Source organism: Scyliorhinus torazame, chromosome 5 (assembly GCF_047496885.1).
Source record: "Scyliorhinus torazame isolate Kashiwa2021f chromosome 5, sScyTor2.1, whole genome shotgun sequence".
NCBI classification, from domain to species: Eukaryota; Metazoa; Chordata; class Chondrichthyes; order Carcharhiniformes; family Scyliorhinidae; genus Scyliorhinus; species Scyliorhinus torazame.
Genome location: NC_092711.1, coordinates 162245295 through 162272025, shown reverse-complemented (window position 1 = coordinate 162272025; position 26731 = coordinate 162245295). Strand labels below are relative to the sequence as shown.

At 46.2% G+C, this 26731-nt stretch overlaps 3 protein-coding genes across 4 annotated transcripts in view; all 3 read right to left on the bottom strand.

Annotated features, from left to right (window-relative positions):
- LOC140422239 (uncharacterized) overlaps positions 1 to 26731 on the bottom strand; it is a 262902-nt gene that overhangs the window by 176673 nt on the left and 59498 nt on the right. The gene's annotated exons all lie outside the window — the stretch shown is intronic.
- Positions 4075 to 8727, bottom strand: LOC140420343 (uncharacterized). Of its 2 annotated transcripts, none has more exons than XM_072504361.1 (2): positions 8637 to 8727; positions 4075 to 7146 (listed from the first exon to the last, which is right to left on the bottom strand). In XM_072504361.1, exon 2 carries the CDS (start codon positions 6793 to 6795, stop codon positions 6121 to 6123), a length of 675 nt encoding a protein of 224 aa, XP_072360462.1. In that variant the 5' UTR covers positions 6796 to 7146; positions 8637 to 8727; the 3' UTR covers positions 4075 to 6120. The 2 variants fall into 2 exon arrangements, with proteins under 2 accessions (XP_072360462.1, XP_072360461.1); XM_072504360.1 differs by having other exon boundaries at positions 8603 to 8709.
- LOC140420342 (uncharacterized) lies at positions 21862 to 24355 on the bottom strand. The gene is made up of 2 exons (XM_072504359.1): positions 24278 to 24355; positions 21862 to 23742 (listed from the first exon to the last, which is right to left on the bottom strand). The coding sequence occupies exon 2, from the start codon at positions 23396 to 23398 to the stop codon at positions 22388 to 22390; it is 1011 nt and encodes a 336-aa protein (XP_072360460.1). The 5' UTR covers positions 23399 to 23742; positions 24278 to 24355; the 3' UTR covers positions 21862 to 22387.

The window sequence follows — 26731 nt, the reverse complement described above, 5'->3', positions numbered from 1 at the left end:
CAGGTTCCTTTCCTATTTACTCCGGAGAGACAGGCAGTTAGAGGACAGATGTCAGAACCTCAAATATTTCAGGAGACGGAACAACCTGCAAATTTATGGGTTGCCAGAAACTCAGTAGGCGGGACATTATCCACTGGGTCGAAAGCTTTCTCAAGGTCCTGCTTAAACTCCCGGTCGATTTCCCACTACAGCTAGAGTGGGCTCACAGATCATTGTAACAAAAGTCATCATGCTAATTCACCCCAAGATCATTTGTGGTGAAATTTCTCAGCTCCAGATGAAACAGTTTGTTCTCACCCAGGCTTGGGGGTGGGGGGGAGGGGGGCTAGAAAAACCTACAATTGAAAGGAAGGCGAGTCAGGTTGGATCAGGACTACTCACCGGATTAGCAGCGGAAAAGACACAGATATGCGGATATGAAGAAGCAGCTGAAGGAGAAGGACAGAAGATTTAAAACACCTTACCCGCCGATGCTGAGAGTCCATCTTGAGGATGGAAGCAAGACCTTTACATCGGCATGGGAGGCTGCAGAGGGACGGGGCATCACCGCAAGCCTCTCGGAGGATGAGCGGATGGAGAGACATATCCCGTGTCGGATGGCACACTGCCGACCATGCGATTCCCTACTTAGCTGCCCGAGGTTTGTGATGTAGAGGGTCTGCTTCAGAGACATGATGAGGGAGGGCGGTGTTAAAGCAGTGGTGAGATTGTCTCAGATATCAGTGGGAATGTCTCAGATATCAGTGGGAATGTCTCAGATATCAGTGGGAATGAAATGAAACTGTTTAAGTTGCAGACTCTTTAACTTGGATGTTACAAAGTGCCTTTAAATTACTCAGTCAGGCCACTAAATATCTTAGTATTAATTTTTTTAAAATTTAGAGCACCAAATTATTTTTTTCCCAATTAACGGCCAATTTAGCTTGGCCAATTCACCTACCTGCACATCTTTATGGGAGCGAGCCCCACGCAGACATGGGGAGAATGTGCAAACTCCACATGGACAGTGACCCAGGGTCGGGATCAAACCCATCTCAGTATTCTTGGCCCACCATCAATCAATAGAATATGGAGCAAATTACACTTGCATCATTAACATTATGAAGAGTAATCTGGATGGGTGGCTGAGCCGACCCTTCTTTCTGTAAGGGCGGATTGAAGTTATTCGGATGAATGACCTCCCCAGATTGTTGTCCCTGTTCCAGATGTTCACTGTTAAGATTCCAGAATCTACATTCAATTTGCTGCATCGTCTGATCTCCCGTTTCACGCGGTGAGAAAACGACCAGAGTGCGATTTTCAAACATTACCGCTCACCAAGTTGGAAGGAGGTTCCGCACTTCCCAATTTTAAATCCGGTTTTTGAGCAGCTCAACTATAATCTGTGACAGCTTGGTTAACAGACAGAGGAGACACACGGTGGCTGAACCTGGAGAAACCTGTGTCCCAACTTCCATTAACAGCACTGCCATTTCTGGGTAACAGCATAAAGGATTGCAGAATGAGTGAATGCCAGATTGACTAACAATATTTGGAAAGAAATTCAGAAATCATTCCATTTACCTGGTTCAATCTCGGCTCTGACCACTATTGGGTCTATAAAATATTTAATACTCTCCATGCACGATAAGAACTTTTTAAGAAATGGCCTCAATATGGTCTCACCTTCCTTCACCAGATATTTCAGCAGATCAAAATCATTTGAGCAGATCAGGGGGGAATTTGCCCTGCCAAATACTGACACTTTTAGCATACCTACAGATCAGACATTTTCTTTGCAAACATGAAGGGCACAATTTCATGGAGAAGAAACAGACTCCCATTTTGGACACGTTTAGCAGGTGTTTCCAGTGTCTCTCTGCTGTTTAAAATGTTAAAATTATAAATGCCTCAATAAAATATTTTCAAAAAAAAAAGATGGTTTCCAGGGCTTGCAGCACCAAGAACGACTCTGCTATTGAACAGAACTGCTTTTTTGGGCCTCGGCAAGGAATGCCTCACCGAGCCCTCATTTAGAATCATTTCCTGCACTATCGAGCTAAACTCGCCATTTTTAAATGGCACCCTGATCTCTGAACCCCCCCCCCCCCCACCATGGCCTCTGGACATCCCCCTCCCCCCAATGCCCCAACTTACCAATTAAGGGGTCCTCCAGCCCCCTGCACCCCATCCAGAGTGCCCAGGTGGCAAAGCTAGGCTGGCAGTGCCACGGTGCCTGGATGGCATCGGGAGCACCAGGGTACCACCCTGCGGCTTTCGATCCCACGCATTGGGTAACTCCGGCACAGGCATATTCAAGTGAGACTAACTACTCAATTGAATATGTTAATCTGGATCCCGCCCATTGAGGACGGGATCCAGATTGGAACGCCTAGCGAGATATCGTGAGGCGTAATGAGCGTTGGCCGCTCGTAAGATTTAACAGCTGCTTGTTTGCATCCGAAGTCTTAAACAAAGTAATAAGTCCCATTTCCAATAGAGTTGTACTTTGTCAACATTCAGCGAGGTGTCACTGGGGGAAACGTAATATCCTGTACATATCAGACGTTGCTCTCCATGGTGTCCGGAAATTCCTTACACATTAAAAGGAAATGGGAGTTTGAACTGCAACAGGAGATACCAATGGAAGAATGGAATAAAACTTTTCCTGAGACCGATCTCGTCATCTACCCAAATATACTGAGGGAATATAAAAGGAAGCTCATTCCGAGCTACTTCAGAACACCACGTATTACTGTAAGAATTGGTTCCTCCTCTGCAAGTAGTTACTGGAAAGACTGTGTCAAATCAATTGGTCATTATTTACATATATTCTGGTCGTGGTCAAAGTGGAGGGAGTATTGGGATATGATATTCGAAACATTGGCTGAGGTGTTGCACATGGACATCCCACAGACCCCCCTCCAGCTGCTCTGTGAGGGACAATTCCAGAAGGGATGGAAAGAAGCAATACAATTTTTAAACAAATTTTGCTGATAGCTGTGACTAAGGTGTCACCTTCAATTAGCTGAAACCCATCTGCCCAAACTATGAAACGTGGTTATCCAAAGTCAGAGTGATTTGAGATGGAAAAAGTCCCACATGCATCCCACTTATAGGGCAAAAAATTCTTTCAAAGGTGGCTCCCAGGAACAGGAATATTGTTCACATGAACGACAGAGAGCACTCCCGCCCACAACCCAACCCCACTCATTATATAGATTATCTTTGCCTTTTTTTTTAAACCGTGTTTTCCTCCATATTTCTGTGGTCATTTTTCACTGGTGCTCTATGTAAGGAACCAACATTTATACGGACCAATTATCATCTGGTAGGGGCTGGTTTAGCACAGGGCTAAATCGCTGGCTTTGAAAGCAAGACAAGCCAGCAGCACGGTTCAATTCCCGTACAAACCTCCCCGAACAGGTGCCGGAATGTGGCGACTACTGGCTTTTCACAGTAACTTCATTTGAAGCCTACTTGTGACAATAAGCGATTTTCATCAAATTCTTGTTTATCTGCTGTGTCAACACTTGTCTCTACGTGTAACTTGATTCTCAAAACTATAAGTGTCTGTTATATTGTTTACTTTATATCTCTGTCAACAATGTCGATGATTGCTGTGGACAATTCAAACTATTAAAAAAAAAATTTAGAGTACCCAATTCATTTTTTCCAATTAAGGGGCAATTTAGCGTGGCCATACCACCTAGTCTGCACATCTTTTTGGGTTGTGGGGCGAAACCCACACAAACACGGGGAGAATGTGCAAACTCCACACGGACAGTGACCCAGAGCCGGGATTGAACCTGGGACCTCGGCCCCGTGAGGCAGCAGGGCTAACCCACTGTGCTGCCCTCAATTCTAACTATTTTATCATTTGTTTCTGTGTGCAGTGATAAAATAACAATAAAATCAAGAAGTAATATCGTACTTGTTATCTGGAACTTAATTGATATCAGCCACCCCCAACTTACCATTGAATAAATTCACTTTGGTTCAGATAAGATTTTAACCAATGAAGACAAAGGCAGAACTTTCTGGATAGTAAATTTAAAAATAAGTTTATTAAATAAAAAGGGTTTTCTGAACAACTTTAAGACATTGACTTTTACAACTTCATGCAGGTGATCAGTCTGTAGAAGCGTAACCCTCTCTGGCTCCTTCTTTGACAGTAATTCTTGTGGAATTCAGCCTCGGGAGTCTGGCTCCTTCTTTAACAGTAATTTCCTTGGAACTCGGCCTCGGGAGTCTTCAGTACTTGGCCAGCAAGGAAGACCTTCAGAACCTCTACTTTTATCCCAAAAGTGACCATTACCTCACGTCAGAGTTGGCCTGTTGTAACATGATAATTGGTCAATTTGGTCACTGGATGGGCAGCACAATGGCACAGTGGGTTAGCCCTGCTGCCTCACGGCACCGAGGTCCCAGGTTCGATCCTAGCTCTGGGTCACTGTCTGTGTGGAGTTTGCACATTCTCCCCGTGTTTGTGTGGGTTTTGCCCCACAACCAAAAGATGTGCAGGGGAGGTGGATTGGCTAAGCTAAAGTGCCCCTTGGAAAAAATGAATTAGGTACTCTAAATTCTTTTTTAAAATTTGGTTACTGGATTTTAATTTAACAGGCTGCTACACAACATTTTAATTTAGGTTTATATATTGTTAATGGGTATGTAGAAAATAATACATATTCCAAATATTATATGTTTAATATTTATATAGATATATATTACAGGTACCTCAGCCCTGGGCCCAAGTCTACAATGGCTTCTCCCGAGTGTGAATTTGCTGATGTTCCCGGAGGCTAGATGAATATCTGAATTCCTTCCCACACTGAGAGCAGGTGACTGGCTCCCCAGTGTGAATGTGCCAGTGTGACTTCAGACTGGATAACTGAACAAATCCATTCCCACACTGAGAGGTGAACGTCCTCTCCCCAGTGAGAACTCGTTGGTGTCTCCGAAGGTGGGATAGCCAAGTGAATCCCTGCCCACACTGAGCAGCAGAACAGCCTCTCCCCAGTGTGAATGCGCTGATGGCTCTGCAGGATGGATAAAGTGGTGAATAGCATGTCACACTGAGAGCAGGTGAACGGTCTCTTCCCACAGTCCACACAGTTCCACACTTTCTCCATGTTTTTCGTCTCCTTGTATCTCTCCAATCTGGATATTCTGTTAGAGCCTTGATCACACCAAATATACCTACTGTCTCTCCCCACTGTGAATGCAGTGTTCTTGTCAGGCTGTGTAACTGGTTAAAACTCTTTCCAGTCAGTGCACTGGAACACTCTCACTCGGATGTGTGTGTGTCTCAGTGTCTTCACTAATACTAATCTCTTTCAGTTCCTCCTGCTCTCTAGTCCCTTGGTTCTCTAGTATTTTTGGGATTATTTTTGTCTCTTCCGAGGTGAAGACAGACACACATTGTTTAGTTTCTCTGTCATTTCCCTATTCCCCATTATAAACTCTCCTGTCTCTGCCTGGAATGGACCCACATTGGTCTTTGCTAATCTTTTCCTTTTCACGTTTCTACAGGAACTTTTCCAGTCGTTCTTTATGTTTGCCTCCAGTTTTCTCTCATATTCCATTTTCCCTTTATCGGTTTCTTAGTTCCTTTGATCTAATGGAATCTTTACCTTTACTTGTTAACCACGGCTGCACAATTTTTCCTGTTGGATTATTGTTCCTTAAAGGAATCTGTATTTGATGTAAATATGTAACAATTCCTTAACTATTAGCAATTGCCTACCTACTGTCTTACCTTTTATTGTAAGTTCCCAATCTACCCCAGGCAATTTGCCCCTGAAACCTTGAGTTTCCTTCTGTGAAAAACACTCAGATAAATTAAACAAATTAACCATGTAAACACCATAGGCCATCTTCATGGCAACATGGCATGCTTTCGAGGGGTACCAAACAGAAATGGAAACTAAAGATCTTCCAACTTCCAAACACCCTTTCACTCTGTGATCCTTGTGAAATCTGAAACCAAGTATTCACAAAAAGTCTCAATGCCACTACAGGCAAAGTCGTGAGGCTGGTCAGACCAGCAGGAACTCACCATCAACTGTCAGAATGAACAAAATGCAGTCCTGGATGTTAATTGAGAGCAGGATCAATAACAGCAGAATGCAATCTCTGTAATCACTTGTGAACTTGTTGGTGTCCCAGTAGGTGCGATGAATCATGAAATCCCTTCCCACATTGAGAGCAGATGAATGGCCTCTCTCCAGTGTGAACATGCTGGTGTCTCCGCATATGGGAGGGATCACTAAATGCCTTCCCACACTGAGAACACATGAATGGCCGCTCCCCAGTATGAAGCCTCTGGTGTACCCGCAGGGTGGAAGAAACACTAAATCCCTTCCCACACTGAGAGCAGGTGAATGGCTTCTCCCCAGTGTGAACTTGCAGGTGTGACTGCAAGTGCGATGAAACACGGAATCCCTTCCCACACTGTGAGCAGGTGAATGGTCTCTCCCCCATGTGAATTCGCTGGTGTATTTGAAGGGTGTATGAATCAGAGAATCCCTTCCCACACTGAGAGCAGGTGAATGGCCTCTCCCCAGTGTGAACTCGCTGGTGTTTCAGCAGCTGGGATAACTGAGAGAATCCCTTCCCACACTGAGAGCAGGTGAATGGTCTCTCCCCAGTGTGAATTCGCTGGTGTAACTGCAGGTGGGATAGCTGAGTGAATCCCTTCCCACACTGAAAGCAGGTGAACGGCCTCTCCCCAGTGTGAATGCATCGATGAGCTTCCAGCTCAGATGGGGCTTTGAATCCCTTCCCACAGTCCCTACATTTCCACGGTTTTTCCATGTTTTGAGACTCCTTTTGACTCTACAGGTCGGACAATCAGTTTGAGCCTTGATGACACTGCGAGAACGTGTACAGTCTCTCCCCGCTGTGAATTATGCAATGTTTTTTCAGGCTGCGTAACTGGTTGAAGTTCTTTCCACAGTCAGTGCTCTGGAACACTCTCACTCGGGTGTGTGTGTCTCGGTGCTTTTCCAGTCTGATGTTTAAAATCTTTTGAAATAGAACGGGCAAACATTTCTCCTTCTAGATTCAAAGGTCAATGATATTCAGGTCCCAATGAATCCCCAGACTCAGTTAGATCGAGATGTGACGTTTGAGATTTCTGTCTGTAATTCCTCCTCTTCTAATATCCTGTAAAAACAATTTACAAAAGTCATCACTGTCAGTACAGGATAGAAATTCAGAACAGACAATTCTCCTTTCACTGGAACATTCTTTCCTCTCTAGTTCCCCAAAAGCTGTAAATCTCCATCCCACACCCCCCCCCCCCCCCCCCCCCCCGTCTCACTCTGCTGTATCTAATATTCACTCTCGCAATTCTCCCGGTGCTGATTAAAGTTGATAGACTGATCCATGCTCACTGCTTCCAGTTCTGGACAAAGATCATAACAAACAGGAGCTGCAGTGCACCATTTGACCATTGAGTTTGCTCAATCATTCAGTGGGATCATCAGTCGATCTACCTCAGCACCATTTTCTCACACTTTCCTCCATATCCCTCGATATCTTCAATATCTAGAAACCTATCAATCTTGGTCTTGAAAATACTTTGATTTGATTTATTGTTGTCACATGTATTAGTATACAGTGAAAAGTGTTGTTTCTTGCATGCTATACTGACAACGCAAACCGTACATAGGGAAGGAAAGAGAGACTACAGAATGTAATGGTACAGTCATAACTGGGATGTAAGTAATTGAATTAGAACATTGTTAGAGAGTTTAAAACAGTTAGAATTAAGTTTTGGAAGCATAGAACGAGAGTAAAAGATAGAATTAGAGGGTATGCTGGGCACAGCTTGCAAGACATTGCCTCGCTCTGGTGCCATCCTGGATTTTTATTTGATGACTGAGGCTCCACGGTCTTTGGGGGGAGAGAATTCCAAAGTTTCACCACATCCTCAAGTGAGGAAATCCCTCCTCATCTCAGCTTTCTCTCCATTTTCCTGCCTGTTCCCCATAACCCTCGACTCCCTCTCAATCAGAAATCTGTCCAACTCAGCGGTGAATATATTCAGTGGCCCCCAGACTCCACTGGTCCCTGTGGAAGAGAATTCCAGAGACTAACAACCCTCTGAGGGAGGAGATGACTGGAAAAATATAACGTAGCTACAGCACAATATTACACAGCTATAAATTATAATAAATGTACTTCATTATAGGTTTCATAGAATTTACAGTGCAGAAGGAGGCCATTCAGCCCATCGAGTCTGCACCAGCTCTTGGAAAGAGCACCCTACCCAAGGTCAACACCTCCACCCTATCCCCATAACCCAGTAACCCCACCCAACACTAAGGGCAATTTTGGACACTAAGGGCAATTTAGCATGGCCAATCCACCTAACCTGCACATCTTTGGGCTGTGGGAGGAAACCGGAGCACCCGGAGGAAACCCACGCACACACGGGGAGGATGTGGAGACTCCGCACAGACAGAGACCCAAGCCGGAATCGAACCTGGGACCCTGGAGCTGTGAAGCAATTGTGCTATCCACAATGCTACCGTGCTGCCCTAATTACATAACCATCAATAATATATCTAATCTGCACCATTTAACAACACTGGACATTTCTCTGATATTAATTTACTGTCGGTTGAGGGAGAAAAACCCGACAACAGAACCTCCTCCAGACAAGGTTTTTAGGTAACTGGCTGATGGCTTTGGTTAGAGCGAGAAGCCGCTCAGTGATCTCCCCCTTCCCCCAGACCCGGGACTGCGCATGTCCAAGGGAGAGGGGAAGCTGCGCATGTGCGGAGGAGAGCCCACCCCCTGACCTTCCTGTTGATTTAGTGACCAATGGGAAGAGGTACAGGACGGGAAGGACTCTGTTGCTCCAGCCAATCAGAGCGCTGGCTTTGTGTGAACGAAGATTGAGCTTCATGCAGACTGAAACCTCCTCCTGTCTCCAACATCTGTGAGTAAAACACTTTCTTTTCTCCCCCTTTCCATTTCTTTTCTCATTCTCACCTTCAATTGGTCACTTGCAGCAACTGAAGGGAAAGGAAGTGAATCCAGGGAGGGTGCAGACTCTGGAAAGCTTGGCCCAGGTCTCTCTCTCTAACACTTTGACATCCTTTGCTCCCTCAGTTTGACACATTCCACAGGAGATGGCAGACATTTAAGGGGATAGTAAATTAATATCGGACAGAGATATGTCTAGTTGTTATATGGTACATATTAGATATATTATTTATTGTTCTGTAATGAAGTATATTTATTATTATTTCTAGTTGTCGAATTGTGCTGTAGCTATGTAATGTATTTCCAGTTATCGATTCCCTCAGACAGTTGTTAGTCTCTGGAATTCTCTTTCACAGGGACCAGTGGAGTCTGGGAGTCATAGAATCATAGAATTTACAGTGCAGAAGGAGGCCATTTGGCCCATCGAGTCTGCCTCCACCCCATCCCCGTTATCCAGTAAATCCACCTAACATTTCGGACACTAAGGGGCAAGTTAGCATAGCCAATCCACCTAACCTGCACATCTTTTGGACTGTGGGAGGAAACTGGAGCAACCGGAGGAAACTCACGCAGACATGGGGAGAATGTGCAAACTCCACACAGCCAGTCACCCGAGGCCGGAATTGAACCGGGACCCTGGGGCTGTGAGGCAGCAGTGCTAACCACTGTGCTACCATGCTGCCCTTCACGGCTGAGTTGGATAGATTTCTGATTGACGAGGGAGTCTTGGATTATGGGGAACCGGCAGGAAAATGGAGAGAAAGCCGAGATGAGGAGGGATTTCTTCACCCGAGGATGTGGTGAGGCTTTGGAATTCTCTATCCCAAAGACTGTGGAGCCTCAGTCATCAAGTACTTTCAAGACCGAGATTATCAGGTTTCTAGATTTTGAAGATGTCAAGGGAGATGGGGGATACTGTGGGAAAATGGCGCTGAGGTAGAACATAGAACCCAGCTCCTGTTTGTTATGATCTCTGTGCCCAGGACAGGAAGCAGTGAGCATGGATCTTCAATCAGCCTGAATCAGCACCTTCAGGAGAATTGGGAGGGTGAATATTAGATACAGCAGAGTGAGATTGGAGGGAGAGTGCGTGGGATGGAGATTTACAGCTTTTAGGAACATAGGAACAGAGTAGGCCATTCAGTCCCTTGAGCCTATCCCATCATTCAAGGAGACCATGACTGATCTGTGACCTAACTCCGTGTATCTTTTTTTTCTTTTTTTCTATAAATTCAGAGTACCCAATTTTTGTTTTATGATAAGGGGCAATTTAGTGTGGCCAATTCACTTATCCTGCACATCTTTGGATTGAGGGGGTTAGACCCATGCAGACTGGGGGAGAATGTGCCTTACTCCATATACCTGCCGTTGGCCCATGTCCCATCAAATCTTTGTTTAACAAAAATCTATAAATCACATTTCAAATTAACAACTGATCGAACATCAACTGCTGTTTGTGTGAAAGAATTCTGAACCTCTACCACCCTTTGTGTGAAGATGTTCTTCCGAACATCGCTCCTGAACAGTTTAGCTCTAATTTTTAGACTATGTCCCCTTGGTTTAAAGTCTCCAACCAGTACAAATTTATACTCACAGCTCCGAAACTGTGCCCCTCCAAGTGCATTCCCTGGAGACCAGGCACCCGCTGGAGACTGGGCTGTAAATCAACGAGGTAAGGTTTTTATACTCACAGTTCCGATACTCTGCCCCTCCGAGTCTGCGCCCTGGAGATGAGGCTGCGAATCCCCGAGGTAAGATTTTTATACTCATATCTCCGATACGCCTCCCTCCGAGTCCGCTCCCTGGAGACGAGGCTGCGAATCCCCGAGGTAAGGTTTTTACATTCAGCTTCAGTACTCCGCTTCTCCGAGTCCTCTCCCTGGAGACTAGGCCTCCAATACCTCAGGTAAGGTTTTGTACTTACAGCTCCAATACTGAAGGGGTTTACAAACTCAGGGTCGCAACCCACGGGTAGGTTGTGGGCAGGTTTCGGGAGGATCGCGGCATTCGGTCCCGGCATTTCCGATTGTGAGCGGAACGCCCAACTGTTGTGACCGGCATTTAAAAATGCTGGCTGCAACGGACCTTTGAGATTGCCGGTCATCCCACAGATGTGTGCCAGATCACGATAACACAGTGGTTAGCACTGTTGCTTCACAGCACCAGAATCCCAGATTCGATTCCCGCCTTGGGTCACTGTCTGTGCAGAGTCTGCAGGTTCTCCCCGTGTCTGCGTGGGTTTCCTCTGGGTTTGGTGGGGTTACTGGATAACCAGTATGGGGGCATGGGTCTAGGTAGGGTGCTCTTTCAGAGGGTCGATGCAGACTCAATGGACTGAATGGCCTCCTTCTGTACTGTCGTGATTCTATGCTCCAGTTTCTTCCCACAAGTCCCGAAAGACGTGCTGGTTAGGTGATGAGGACATTTTGAATTCTCCCTCAGTGTATCCGAGCAAGCACTGTAGTGTGGCGAGTAGGGGATTTTCACAGTAACTTCATTGTAGTGTTAATGTAAGCTTACTTGTGGCACTAATAAAGATTATTATTAAGCAGTGGGCTGGTCCGGAGCCCAGTGGGGTGGATCTCCTTCTCCTGATGTCAGCGTGCTGTCCAGGGCCTGTCTTTTTCAGCAAACGACGGAGTCCTTCCACCAGAAGCAGCGGCAGAGAGCAGATCACGTGCCCTGTCCGGTGCCGTCCGTGTCCTGGGTGTGAGAGCAATTCCTCCATTTTGCAGCTGCCAGCAGTGCTGGTGTGAACTCCTGGGCCTCTGGGTGAACAACCCATGAAGAAGAAGCTGAAAACAGGAACAAAGCAGCATATCGAAGATTACATGAGGTGTGCGTTATTCATTGTGCCTCTGCAAATCAGGATTCAAAGTTCATGTGTGTTATATGCAGGGAAGCACTGGGAAATTAAAGTTTAAAACCCTCAAAACTTCAAAGATATTTGAAGATGAAACATGGCGAGTTTGAGGGCAAACCTTTTTTTTCAACGGCTGCAGCGAGATTTTAAATCAGCTGAAGTCATTGTCAGGAATGTAACATTGAATAACAAAGAAAGTGAGATCGTGAGGACCAAGCAGGCTCACCTGTCACATTAAAGGTCAGTGAAAATGGTGGGTCGCGAAGGTCAGCCGGCGAGGGTCACAAAGGTCAGCCGGCATGCGTAGCAAAGGTCAGCCGAACTGGGCCACAAAGGATGGCCAGTTGGTAAAAATGGGTCCCGAGCAAAAAAGTTTGAAAAACACTGCAATACTCTGCCCCTTCGAGTCCGTTCCCTGGAGACTGGGCCGCAAGTCCCTGAGGTAAGGTTTTTATACTCACATCTCCGATACTCTGCTCTCCGAGTCCGTTCCCTGGAGTCCCCGAGGTAAGGTGTTTATACGCCCAACTCTGATACCCCACCCCTCCGTGTCTGCTCCCTGGAGACTGGCCCACAGATCCCCGAGGTAAGGAATTAATATTCCGGCCCTCCAAGTCCTGTCCTTGGCGAGTAGACCGCGAATCCCCAGGGAAAGCTATTTTACTTGGCTCCGAAAATCTGGACCTCTCCATCCACACTCTGGAAACTAGGAAAGGTCTTTATATTTACAACTCTGATGCTCGGCCTCTTCAAATCCTCTCCTTGGAGACTAGGCCTCGAATTCACGAGGTCAGGGTTTTGTACTTACTGCTCTGGCACTCCGCCCTCCGAGTCCACTCCCTGGAGACTAGGTATGGCGAAATAGGTATTAGAGACTAGGTATTGGGAAATGTGAGAGGACAAAATGTTCTCTAGAAACGAGAATTCTCTGTTCTGAATTTCTATCCTGGACTGACAGTCTTTTGTAAACTCCTTTTACAGGATATGAGAAGAGGAGGAATTACAGACAGAAATCTCAAACGTAATGTCTCAATCTGACAGAGTCACCAGATTCCTTGTGACCTGAATATTATTGGCCTTTGAATCTAAAAGGGGAAGAAAAAATGTTTGCCCAATCTGTCAGCATCAAATGATTTTAAACATCAGTGTGACTGGAAAAGCACCGAGACGGACACACCCGAGTGAGAGTGTTCCAGAGCACTGACTGTGGAAAGAGCTTTAACCAGGTACACAGCCAGAAAAAACATCTCACCATTCACAGCGGGGAGAGACCGTACACGTGTTCTGTGTGTGGACGAGGCTTCAACTGATTTTCTGATCAGGAGAGACTCGAGGAGACACAAAACATGGAGAAACCATGGATATGTGGGGACTGCGGGAAGGGATACAGAACCCCATCAGAGCTGGAGATTCATCGACGCAGTCACACTGGGGAGAGGCCGTTCACCTGCTCTCAGTGCGAGAAGAGATTCAGTGATTCATCCACCCTGCGGACACACCACCGGGTTCACACAAGGGAGAGGCCATTTAGCTGCTCCCAGTATGGGAAGGGATTCAATCATTTATCCTATCTGAAGGATCACCATCAAGTTCACTCTGGGGAGAGGCCATTCACATGCTCTCAGTGTGAGAAGGAATTCACTCAGTTATCCAGCCTGCAGAGACACCAGCGAGTTCACACTGGGGAGAAGCCGTTCACCTGCTCTCAGTGTGGGAAGGGATTCAGTGATCCATCTGCCCTGCAGACACACCAGTGCATTCACACTGGGGAGAGGCCATTCAGCTGCTCTCAGTGTGAGAAGAGATTCCATGATTTATCCAACCTGCGGACACACCACCAAGTTCACACTGGGGAGAAGCCTTTCACATGCTCATGTGGGAAGGGATTCAATCAATTATCCAACCTGCAGAGACACCAGCGAGTTCACACTGGGGAGAAGCCTTTCATCTGCTCTCAATGTCAGAAGGAATTCACTCAGTTATCCCACCTGCAGAGCCACCAGCGAGTTCACACTGGGGAGAGGCCGTACACCTGCCCTCAGTGTGGAAATAAATTCACTGAATTATCCAGCCTGCAGACACACCAGCGAGTTCACACTGGGGAGAGGCCATTCACCTGTTCTCGATGTGGAAAGGGATTCACTACGTTATCCAGCCTGCGGAGGCACCAGCGAGTTCACAACAAGAAGCGTTAGCTCAGTTGGCTGGATGGCTGGTTCGTGATGCGCAGCGACTCCAACATCAGGAGTTCAACTCCCGTACTGACTGAGGTTATCCATGAAGGCCCCACCTTTTCAAAATTGCCACTCGCCTGAGGTGTGGTGACCCTCCGATTCAATCACCACCAGTCAGCTCTCTCCCTCTCTCAGAGGGCAAAGCAGACTCTGGTCCTCTGGGACTTTGGCGATTCTTATTTCACACACAAACAACAAACATAGATTCCTTTAAGGAGCAAAAATCCAACAGGAAAAGTGATGCAACCCGTGGCTAACAAGAAAAGTTAAAGATTACATTAGATCAAAGGAAGAGGCTCATAAAGTGGCCAAAATAGTAGTAAGCCTGAGGATTGGGAACTTGTTTTAGAATTCAGCAAAGGACCAAGAAACTGATAAAGAGAAAATAGAATATGAGAGCAAACTGGTGAAAAACATAAAAACCGATGGGAAAAGCTCCTATAGGAATGTGAAAAGGAAAAGATTAGCAAAGACCAATGTGGGTCCATTCCAGACAGAGACAGGAGAGTTTATAATGGGGAATAAGGAAATATAACATAGAACATTACAGCGCAGTACAGGCCTTTCGGCCCTCGATATTGCGCCGACCTGTGAAACCACTCTAAAGCCCATCTACACTATTCCCTTATCATCCATATGTCTATCCAAAGACCATTTGAATGCCCTTAGTGTTAGCGAGTCCACTACTGTTGCAGGCAGGGCATTCCACACCCTTACTACTCTCTGAGTAAAGAACCTACCTCTGACATCTGTCCTATATCTATCTCCCCTCAATTTAAGGCTATGGCCCCTTGTGCTAGACATCACCATCCGAGGAAAAAGGTCCACCCTATCCAATCCTCTGATCATCTTGGCAGAGAAACTAAACAATGTGAGTCTGTTTCACAGAGGAAGATACAGAAATTGTCCCAAAAACACGAGAGAACCAAGGGACTAGTGAGCACGAGGAACTGCAAGAGATTAGTGTGAGTGAAAAAGTAGTACTGGAGTAAATAATGGGAGTGAAAGTTAATAAATCCCCAAAAGCTGCTGCTCTACATCCCAGAGTGTTGAAAGAGGTGGCTGTAAAGATAGTGAACACATTGGTGATCATCTTTCAAAATTCTATAGATTCTGGAATGGTTCCTGCAGATTGGAAGGTGGTAAATGTAACCCCAATATTTAAGAAGAGAGAGAGAAAATGGGGAACCACAGACCCATTAACCTGACATCAGTAGGAGGGAAAATGCTACAATCTATTATAAAGGATGTGATAACATACGAATTAGGAGCAGGAGTAGGCCACTCGGCCCCCCGAGGCTGCTCCACCATTCAATAGGTTCATAGCTGATCTGATTGTAACGTCAACTCGACATTCCCACTGACCTCCCAAAAACCTTTCACCCCCTTGCTTATCAGGAATCTTTCCAGCTGTGCCTTCAAAATATTCAAAGATTCTGCTTCCACTGCCCTTTGAGGAAGAGAGTTCCAAAGACTCACGCCCCTCAGAGAGAAAAATTTCTCCTCTGCCTTAAATGTGCAAGTTATTACTTTTAAAGTGACTTCAATTTCTAGATTCTCCCACAATCTTTGATCTTTTTACTATCAGGTCCCTTTGGATTATCTGATGTATATTTGAGAATAGAGAATAATTGTGGAGTGGAATTTTAGATTGTGTAAAAGGGAAAAGTTATATTTTACACTTTAGTGTGTAGGTTTCCTTCAAAAATGATGTTTAGTTAATGTTGCTTCTATTTTGTTTGTTGCAGCAAAAGTCATAAAGAAGTTTTGTCATGTGATCCTCTAATTTGTTGACAGGGAATTTGATTTTCTAATATTAGTTACTGATCTTTACGGAGATCCTAATCCACAAGTTTGGACTTCCCATTTGGGCCTTGGGCACCTTTCTGTCTCTCTGTTGCTCGTGTCAATGACAGCCAGGCAATGGAGCTGAGGACTGAATTTTGCTGGGAATAACGGAGCCAGTGCCCCAGTTGGGAAATTGCCATGGGTGTGACATTAATAAAGAGACAGGAAGGTGCTGGAGAACTGACTGGAAAATGGACCCCCAACCAATCCGGGTTCGGCGGTGGGGTAACGGGTTAATGGGGACGTGACCCCCAGGTTCAGTGCCCATGTCCAATGTGGGGAGTCACGGGAGCAGGATACACGGAGCTGAAGAGAAACATTTAGGTCTCGAACATTGTGAACATGTTTTTATTCTGGTTATTCTTTTACTCTGGTTGTCTTTGATCCTCAAGTCATTTTCTGATTTATTTTTAAACCCATGTTCTGTTTCATTAATAAACTTGTTTCATTAAAAATATTTGTTTTTTGGGGTCTTTTTCTGATTAAATTCATTCACTTTGGGGAAAGTGGGTGAGTGGGGTTGGCAGTCTCTTTAACAAAGAGTGAGCCCCTCTGAGGTAATTAGCAAAGGAGCCAGGGGGTGGAGGAGATTAGATTTTTATTTTGACACACAATGTTTCAAAATTATATTCAGGGATGAACTAATTTATCCAGGCTCTTTGAGGAAGTAACAAGGAATGTCAATAAAGGGTAACCTGGAGATGTGGTTTATCTAGATTTCCAGAAGGTATTTTCCAAGAGGCCACATCAAAGGTCACTGCACAAAATAGGAGCTCATGGTGTAGGGGGTTAACATATCAGCATGGATAGAGGATTAGTTAGCTTACAGGAAGCAGAGAGTAGATATAAATGGGTCAATTCTGGGTTGGTAAGATGTGACAAGTGGAGTGTCACAAGGATCAGTGCAGGGCCCTCAACTATTTACAATCTATATTAATGAGTTGGGTGATGGGATTGAATGTATGGCGGCTAAATTTTCTGATGACGCAAAGTTAGTTTGGAAAGTAATTTGTGAAGTGGACATAAGTCTGCAAAGGGCATCAAGTGAATGGACAAAACTCGACGGATGGAGGATAACATGAGAAAATATGAATTGTCCACTTTGGCAGGAAGGATTAAATTAAACAATATTATTTAAATGGTGAGACATTGCAGAACAATGAGGTACAGAAGGATCTGGGTGTCCATGTACAGGAGTCACAATAAGTTAGTTTGCAGGTACAGCAAGTGGCTCAATCGAGTCCTTGAACAGTTTCATCAGGCTTTATCGAGTGAGTTGAAATCGCTTGGGGAGCACAATGGAATATTGTTGTTTGTTGCAAAGGGACTGGAATATAAAAGTCGGGATGTTTTGCTGCAGTTAAGGGCCTTGGTGAGACCATATTTAGAGCACTGTGTACAGTTGGGTCTCCTTATTTCAGAAATGAGGTAATTGCATTAGAAGCAGTTCAGAGGAGGTTGACCCCCGGATTCCTGGAATGAGGGGGTTATCCTCGGAGGAAAGGTTTGACAGGTTGGGCCTGTATCCATTGCAGTTTAGAAGAATGAGAGATGATCTGATGTGTTTCAATAAGATCATGAGTGGAATTGACAGAGAGATTGCTGAGAGAATGTTTCCCCTTGTGGCAGAGACTAGAATTAGGGGACACTGCTCAAAAATTAGGGGTCTTCCATTTAAGACGTGGATGAGAATGTTGTTTTTCTCCTGAGGGCCGTGGGTCTGTAAATCTCTCTTTCCCCAGAGGGTGCTGGAGGCAGGGTCAGTGAATATGTTTGCAGATTGAATTTGATAGATTTTTGATTGACGAGTGAGTGAAAGAGTGGAGGAAGGAAAGTGGAGTTAAGACCACAATCAGATCAGCCCTGATCTTATTGAATGGCGGAGTGGGCTCGAGGGGCCAAATGGCCTGCACCTGCCCCGATGTCTGAGCAGTAATATCAAAGTGCAGCAGCATTCCCATTACACTCTGGGTAGAAGCACCATCTCCAGGTAAATGCTCCCTGCTCTGCCCCAGATGCCATGGTCCCAGTCAGTGGAATATGTAAAACCTCAACAAATCTCTGTGCTCGGGGAATCCCTTCTTATACTTTATTACATCACAAAGTCTATGGAGACTGATTTAACCCAATCATTGCCGAGCTAACATTTGAACGGACCAATTACAAAACCTGTCATTGAACCATCTGTACCCACTCAAGCCACATCAAACTCTCAAACAATTGTCTTCCCCACACTCCGTCCCCGGTACAGGGAGCCAGCATTCCCATGCCAAGCAGTGAAAACATGGTGACCTTGACACCCAGGTGTTGTCTAGGATTCCAGGCACTCTTGTTTTCTCTGTCCTCTGGGAACTGTTTATCTCCCTGTTCCCACACAGCAAGTCGTCTGTTCTCAGCTCTGCTCGATTTCTGTTGGAGTTTGGTCCCTTTTACACCTTTCGGATCAATAAAACATTTGGTCAGTGAAGACCCAAACCACAATTTCCCATCCTGTCATCTGTCGACCATCCTTACCCAGAGCGTAATCACAACAGGAATAAAAACAGAAGAAGTGTTCCAATCAAATTCAAAATAAATCCACAGCCAGTCATAGAATTTAATTTAATTTAATGTTCACTAATTAGCAAGAAAACCCGAAGCACGGAGTCCCCCAGGATTCTTACAGTCCACACCTTGAGGGGGACGAGAACTCTCTCTCCAACCCCTCACTCAATTTCACTCCGTTGTCTTCCAGTTCTGTTCTGGCCTCGCCTGGGGTAACATCTACTCGACCTTTTCTCCTGAAGGAACGGCGTGAGTTCTAAGTTGCTGGTACATAAGGACAGATGCTTTAAGCCACAGATCAAACATGGATGTAAAATATTCTCCAGCTCCCTCTTTACCCCCGTCCAACTTGTGGGCTTACTCAGTATTATTTCTCCCAAGTTCATTATTGGCCCAATCGAATTTTTAAATAAAAAAATACATATAGTTACGGGATGTGGGCTTTGTTGGCTAGACCCAGCATTTAGACCATCCCTAGTTGCCTTAGAGAAGGTACTGGTGAGCTGCCTTCTTGAACCACTGCAGTCCATGTGGTGTTGATACATCCACTGCTATTAGCGACTGAAGGAACAGTGATACATTTACAAATCAGGATGGTGTGTGGAGAGGAACATCCAGGTGGTGGTGTTCCTGTCTGTCTGCTGTCCTTGTATATAGTAGTTCAGGGGTTTTGAAGGTACTGCCTGAGGAGCATCGGTGAATTCCTGCTGTGCATCTTGTAGATGGTACACACACTGTGCTACTGTGCCTTGGTGGTGGTGGGAGTGAATGATTGTGGGCGGGGTGCAAATGAAACAAGCTGCATTGTCCTGCAAGGTGCCGAGCTTCTTTAATTTGGAGATGCACTCATCCAGGTAACTGGAGAGTGATCCATCATACTCTTGACCTCTAGATAATGGACAGGCTTTCAGGAATGAGGAGGTGAGTGACTCACAGCAGGATTCCCATCCTCTGACCCATTCTTGTAGCCACAGTATTTATATGGCTAGTCCAGTTCAGTTTCTGGACAATGGTAACCCCCAAGATGTTGATAGTGGGGTATTTAGCAATGGTAATGCCATTGAATGTCATGGGGAGGTGGTCAGATTCTCTCATGAGGGAGGTGGTCATTGCCTGGCATTTGTGTGGCTCAAAGATACTTGCAGGACTGCAGAGCTCAGATCTGATCCATTGATTGTTGGATCGTTTAGCTCTGTCTATTGATTGCTGCTTTTGATGTTTGGCACACAAATAGTCTGGTTTCATTCAAATATCACTCCTGCCTCGCAGTGCCAGTGACCCGGATTCAATTCCAGCCTTGGGTGACTATCTGTGTGGAGTTTGCACATTCTCCCCGTGTTTGCATGAGTTTCCTCCATCGCTCTAGAGTCCTCCCACAGTCCAAAGATATACTGGTTAAGTGGGTTTATGGGGCTATGGCGGGGGAATAGACTGAGGTAGCTGCTCTTGGTATGGTTGGTGCAGCCTCAATGGGCCGAATGGTCCCCTTCTGCACTGTAGAATTCCATTCTATGGAATAAACATCCTTGCAGATTCTTACAGCTTTGTGCTGGGCCATTTAAGAGTCAACCACATTGCTGTGGATCTGGAGTCACATGTAGTCCAGACCAGGTAAGGAGGCAGATTTCCTTCCCGAACGGGAATTTGTAAACCAGATGGGTTTTTTCTACCAACAATGGACAAGATCATTAGACTTATAGTTCGCGTTTTTAATATATGTATTTTATTCCAAACACAATCAATTATACAAATAAACAACAATCAAATAACATTGGCTTTCAAACGATTTATAATTTTCCCTCTTTTCTTCCCTAAACTACCCCAACATCCCTTTCCCAACTGACCACCCCCCCTTCCCCGGGCAACAAACAGATCCTCAAATACAGACAGAAAGACCCTCCGTCTTACGTAGAACCTCTTCACCCTCGGAGAACGTACTTCTCGAACTGTAGAAATTCCATCAAATCCCCCAACCATGCCGATACTTTCGGTGGGGTGACTGACCTCCAACCCAGTGAGATTCGCCACCGGGCAATCAGAGTGGTGAAGACCCCCTTCCCCTCCAGCAGCTCTGGCAGATCAGAAACACCAGAAAGCCCCACCAAAGATCACGGCGCCATCGTCACCTCCACAATTGCGGCAGGGTCTCGGAAATCAAAGGTCAGAATCCCCCAACTTCGGGCACACCGAAAACATGTGAACATGATTGACAGGCCCCCTCCTGTATCTCTCACATCTGTCCTCAACCTCAGGGAAGAACCCATCCATACCAGCCCGAGTCATAACATGCAAAAAACATAATATTTACAAAACTTGTATATACACGTCGAGACAGAACAGATCCCACCACTAGTCCTCCCCCAACCCATGCTCCTTGACATAGTCATCCGCTTCCTCTGGCATCGTAAAATAATGTCCTTTGCCCTTGTGAAAGTCACCCAGAGTTTGTCCAGGGACAACACCCCTTGGCTGAAAGAGCGCCGCCTGGGCCCTGTTAAAACCCACCTTCCATTTGGACAGGTCGGCCCCAATGTCCTGGTAGATCCGGATCAGATTCCCATCCTAGTTACAGTCTCACGTCGTCTTCAGCCACCTCAGAATCCTCTCCTTCTCCTGGAACTTGTGCATCCGGCCGATCACTGCCCACGGCGGCTCCCCATTGTAATGATCGGGGGGACCGATCCACCTCTGGGGCCTTATCGAAGACGCCCGCCTCAACCAGCTTCGTGAACATTTTCAATACATAGCCCATGGCACTTGTTCCCTCCACCCCTTCCTCAGGTCTACAATTCGCGGATTCTATCGCCTGGACTGATTCTCCTGGCCGTCCACCTTCGCCCTCAGCACCTTGCACGCCTCTCCCAGCATCACCATCTCTGCCTCCAGCAACACGATTTAACACTGCGATCCAACACCGTCCTTTCCACCTCTCGGATCATTGCACCTTGTGACTCCAGGCGCTCCTCCACTCGCTCCAAAGCCCCACGAAGAGGGGCTACTGCTTCCTCAATCACCCTGGACCAGTCCTTTTGCATTTCTTTCCGACGCTGCCGAAACACCCTCCAACTCCGTCATACTCTCAGTTGCTGCACCACACAGATCCTCCATCTCAAGCCAAGGCTTTACTCGACTTTTTCCGGGTGTTGTAACCTGCTGATATTCCACTTTGGAGGAGAAACCAACTCCCTCCACTTATTCTGCACTTTTTACAAACAAGTCCCCATTAACCGGGCAGAAAGGGCCAGAAACCCAAGCTTCCAAGCAGGAGCCACCTTGTGTGCAGCCGATAAACTCATGGCCTCCACTGGATGTCATTTCAGAACATTTTTGTCATTTAATCTCATCAATCCCTGACCCTCCCCCTTTCTCACCAGCATCACACCCATCGCATTTCTCCCCCTCTGTTTAGTTCTGAGGTAGAGTTACAAAGAACAAAGAAATGTACAGCACAGGAACAGGCCCTTCGGCCCTCCAAGCCCGTGCCGACCATGCTGCCCGACTAAACTACAATCTTCTACACTTCTTGGGTCCGTATCCCTCTATTCCCATCCTATTCATGTATTTTACACCTCTCGGATCATTGCACCTTGTGGCACATTGGACGTGAAACATTAACTCTGTTTCTCTCTCACAGATGCTGCCAGACCTGCTGCGTTTTTCCAGTTCTTTCTGTATTTATTTTAAATCTACCTGTAATGGGGGGAAAAAAATGTCCTTCATCAGCTTTTGTGGATCACTTCAGTGGAAATGTGCTCTCCCAAGCTCAAAGCGTATCAGCCCACTGGAGGCAAAGTCGTGAGACCGGCCAGTCCAGCAGAAAGAAACTCTCCGACCCTCCCACTTCACCAAGTGTCAGAATGAACATGGTTCAGTCCTGGATGTGATGAACAGCAGCAATAACAGCAGAATCCAACCCCTGTCATCACTCGTGAACTTGTTGGTGTCTCAGCAGAAGTGTTGACCGAGTGAATCCCTTCCCACACTCGGTGCAGATGAATGGCCTCTCCCCAGTGTGAAGTCGCTGGTGTGCCTGCAACGTGGCTAAAAGAGTGAATCCCTTCCCACATTCAGAGCAGGTGAATGGCCTCTCCCCAGTGTGAACTCGCTGGTGTGCTTGCAGATTGGGTAACTGAGTGAATCCCTTCCCACAGTCAGAGCAGGTGAACGGCCTCTCCCCAGTGTGAATTCGCTGGTGTGCCTGCAGGTGGGATAACCGGGTGAATCCTGTCCCACAGTCAGAGCAGGTGAATGGCCTCTCCCCAGTGTGAATTCGCTGGTGTGTCTGTAGGTGGGATAACCGAGTGAATCCCTTCCCACAATCAGAGCAGGTGAATGGCCTCTTCCCAGTGTGAATTCGCTCGTGTCTCCGCAGGTTGCTTATTTGAGTGAATCCCTTTCCACACTGAGAGCAGGAGAATGGCCTCTCTCCGGTGTGCAGGATCTGGTGTGTCAGCAGATGGGATGAGTTTTGAAACCTCTTTGTGCAGTGAGAACAGCTAAACGGTCTCTGCCTGGTGTGAATGCACTGATGGTTCATCAGTTTGTGAGACCTTTTGAAGCTGCTCCCACAGTCAGAGGATTTAAAGGGTCTCTCAATGCTGTGAGTGACAGCGTGGCCCAGCAGATTGGATACCTGAGTAAATCCCTTCCCACACTCACTGTGGGTGAATGGTCTCTCCCCAGTGTGAATTTGTTGGTGTGTACGCAGTTCGTATGAAGTACTGAACCCCTTCCTACACGTGGAGCAGGTGAATGGCTTCTCCCCGACATGGACTGGCTGGTGTGTCTTCAGGTGGGATAACTTAGTGAATCCCTTCCCACACTGAGAGCAGGTGAACGGCCTCTCCCCAGTGTGACTGCGTCGATGAGTTTCCAGTACAGATGGGAATCTGAATCTCTTCCCACAGTCCCCACATTTCCATGGTTTCTCCATGGTGCTGGTGTCCTTGTGTCTCTCCAGGTTGGACAATCAGTTGAAGGCTCACACAGAACTCGTGTACGGTCTCTCCCTGCTGTTTATTTTCAGTTTGTGTAACTGGTTAAAGCTCTTTCCAGTCAGTGCTCTGGAACACTCTCACTCAGGTCTGTGTGTCTCGGTGATTTTCCAGTCACACTGATGGTTAAAACCATCTGAAGCAGGAAGAACAGACAAACCTTTTTCCTTCTCGATTCAAAGGCTGATGATATTCAGGTCCCCATGAATTGAGTGAATCTGTCAAATCGAGACGTGAGGTTTGGTTTGAGATTTCTGTCTGTAATTCTTCCTCTTCTGATATCCTGTGAAAGGAGTTTACAAAAACCATCATTACCAGTACAGGATCGGAATTCAGAAGACATTTCTAGTTTCTATGGAACATTCTGTCCTCTCTTATTTCCCAAAAGCTGTAAATCTCCGTCCCACACACTCTCCCTCCATTCTCACTCTGCTGTATCTAATATTCACCCTCCCAATTCTCCTGAAGGTGCTGATTGACAGATCCAAGCTCACTGCTTACAATCGTGGACAGAGAGCCCTGGAAATCTTCATGCAGACTGCCAGCCTAACGGAAATATGTAACAGGACGAAAATTGTGTTTAATGTAAAGGATTGTATCAGTTGGTTCAGATACAGGAGGTAGTGATTGATCATGATCTGGAACTTTCTGCCTATGAAGGTTCTCAAGCAGAGATGATCAATAATTTCTAACTGAATTGGATGGACGCTGCAGGGTTACTTTTGTCAATATTAAAGATTATTATTGTCCTCCTGTAACCAAAGACTATCCTCCTCACTATTTACCACCACCAATTTTCGCACAATCCGTGCACTCACCAAGAGACCTGGGCCAACCTTTCCAGAGTCTGCACCCTCTTTGGATTCACTTCCTTTCCCTTCAGAACGAGAGTCCTTCCGGTCCTACAACTGCTCCCATTGGTCAACACCTCAGCAGAAAGGTCAGGGGGTGGGTTCTCCCTGCACATGCGCAGCTTTCCATCGCCCCCAGGGACATGCGCAGTCCGGGCAACCCGCCCGGTGACTAGCGTGGTTTCGTTACCGCGGGGGATTGTGGGTGCTGTGGCCGCCATTATTCATCCGGACTCCAGTCTCCAAACCCCTTGTACTGGGATGAAATGGGGGGGCCAGGGGGGGGGGGGAGAGGAGAGAAGGGGGTGGGGGAGAGAAAGAGAGAAGAAGAAGAAGAAGTCCCACTCTGAGACAGTACATATGGGTAGTCAGTGGATTTGAATGTGGCACCCCCTTCGCAAAACAGTTTGTTAAGGTGTGAAGATTTAGACACCTGGGTGAAATATTGGGGAGGGCAATAGATTAGTGTGAAACAGAACTCGAGAGTCAGCGCCTTCAGGGGATGAGATTTTGGAGAAAAGCAGGATAGTGGGATGAATTAGTGTCGCAATGAATGGGAAGGAGAGAATATGTGGGGGAATGAGATGTAGAATTTCTGAGAGAGCAGTATTTTGTGTCACATCCCGATCTTCGTCAACCTTCCTGAAACTTTGTTTTACAATGTTCCTGGAAAATCCTTGGCATTTCTTATTAAGTCAAATGTGCTAACCAATAGGGCGGCACGGTGGCACAGTGGTTAACCCTGCTGCCTATGGCACTGGGGACCTTGGTTCGATCCCAGCCCCAGTTGACTGTTTGTGTGGAGTTTGCATATTCTCCCTGTCTCTGCGTGGGTTTCACCTCCACAATCCAAAGATGTGCAGAGTAGGTGAATTGGCCACATTAAATTGCCCCTTAATTGGAAAAAAATAATTAGGTACTCTAAATTTTTATTTAAATCTGCTGTCCAAATGAAAATTAATGCTTTATTGAAGATGGCCACTGCTCGACAACTCCCAAATACCAAGTACCTGTTCATGAACAATCTGATTATCTATCTAATTTATACAGACATATTATACAGACGCAAGAAGTATTACGGGAAAGGCAGATGAACTTAGAGCTTGGATTAGTACTTGGAACTATGATGTTGTTGCCATTACAGAGACCTGGTTGAGGGAAGGGCAGGATTGGCAGCTAAATGTTCCAGGATTTAGATGTTTCAGGCGGGATAGAGGGGGATGAAAAAGGGTGGCGGAGTTGCGCTACTGGTTCGGGAGAATATCACAGCTGTACTGCGAGAGGACACCTCAGAGGGCAGTGAGGCTATATGGGTAGAGATCAGGAATAAGAAGGGTGCAGTCACAATGTTGGGGGTTTACTACAGGCCTCCCAACAGCCAGCGGGAGATAGAGGAGCAGATAGGTAGACAGATTTTGGAAAAGAGTAAAAACAACAGGGTTGTGGTGATGGGAGACTTCAACTTCCCCAATATTGACTGGGACTCACTTAGTGCCAGGGGCTTAGACGGGGCGGAGTTTGTAAGGAGCATCCAGGAGGGCTTCTTAAAACAATATGTAGACAGTCCAACTAGGGAAGGGGCGGTACTGGACCTGGTATTGGGGAATGAGCCCGGCCAGGTGGTAGATGTTTCAGTAGGGGAGCATTTCGGAAACAGTGACCACAATTCAGTAAGTCTTAAAGTACTGGTGGACAAGGATAAGAGTGGTCCTAGGATGAATGTGCTAAATTGGGGGAAGGCTAATTATAACAATATTAGGCGGGAACTGAAGAACATAGATTGGGGGCGGATGTTTGAGGGCAAATCAACATCTGACATGTGGGAGGCTTTCAAGTGGCAGTTGAAAGGAATTCAGGACCGGCATGTTCCTGCGAGGAAGAAGGATAAATACGGCAATTTTCGGGAACCTTGGATGACGAGAGATATTGTAGGCCTCGTCAAAAAGAAAAAGGAGGCATTTGTCAGGGCTAAAAGGCTGGGAACAGACGAAGCCTGCGTGGAATATAAGGAAAGTAGGAAGGAACTTAAGCAAAGAGTCAGGAGGGCTAGAAGGGGTCACGAAAAGTCATTGGCAAATAGGGTTAAGGAAAATCCCAAGGCTTTTTACACGTACATAAAAAGCAAGAGGGTAGCCAGGGAAAGGGTTGGCCCACTGAAGGATAGGCAAGGGAATCTATGTGTGGAGCCAGAGGAAATGGGTGCGGTACTAAATGAATACTTTGCATCAGTATTCACCAAAGAGAAGAAATTGGTAGATGTTGAGTCTGGAGAAGGGTGTGTAGATAGCCTGGGTCACATTGAGATCCAAAAAGACGAGGTGTTGGGTGTCTTAAAAAATATTAAGGTAAATAAGTCCCCAGGGCCTGATGGGATCTACCCCAGAATACTGAAGGAGGCTGGAGAGGAAATTGCTGAGGCCT

Bases quoted from the DNA above. Each gene is read 5' to 3' on its own strand.
- LOC140420343 (XM_072504361.1), bottom strand. From the start codon at position 6,795: ATGGAAAAACCGTGGAAATGTAGGGACTGTGGGAAGGGATTCAAAGCC.
- LOC140420342 (XM_072504359.1), bottom strand. From the start codon at position 23,398: ATGGAGAAACCATGGAAATGTGGGGACTGTGGGAAGAGATTCAGATTC.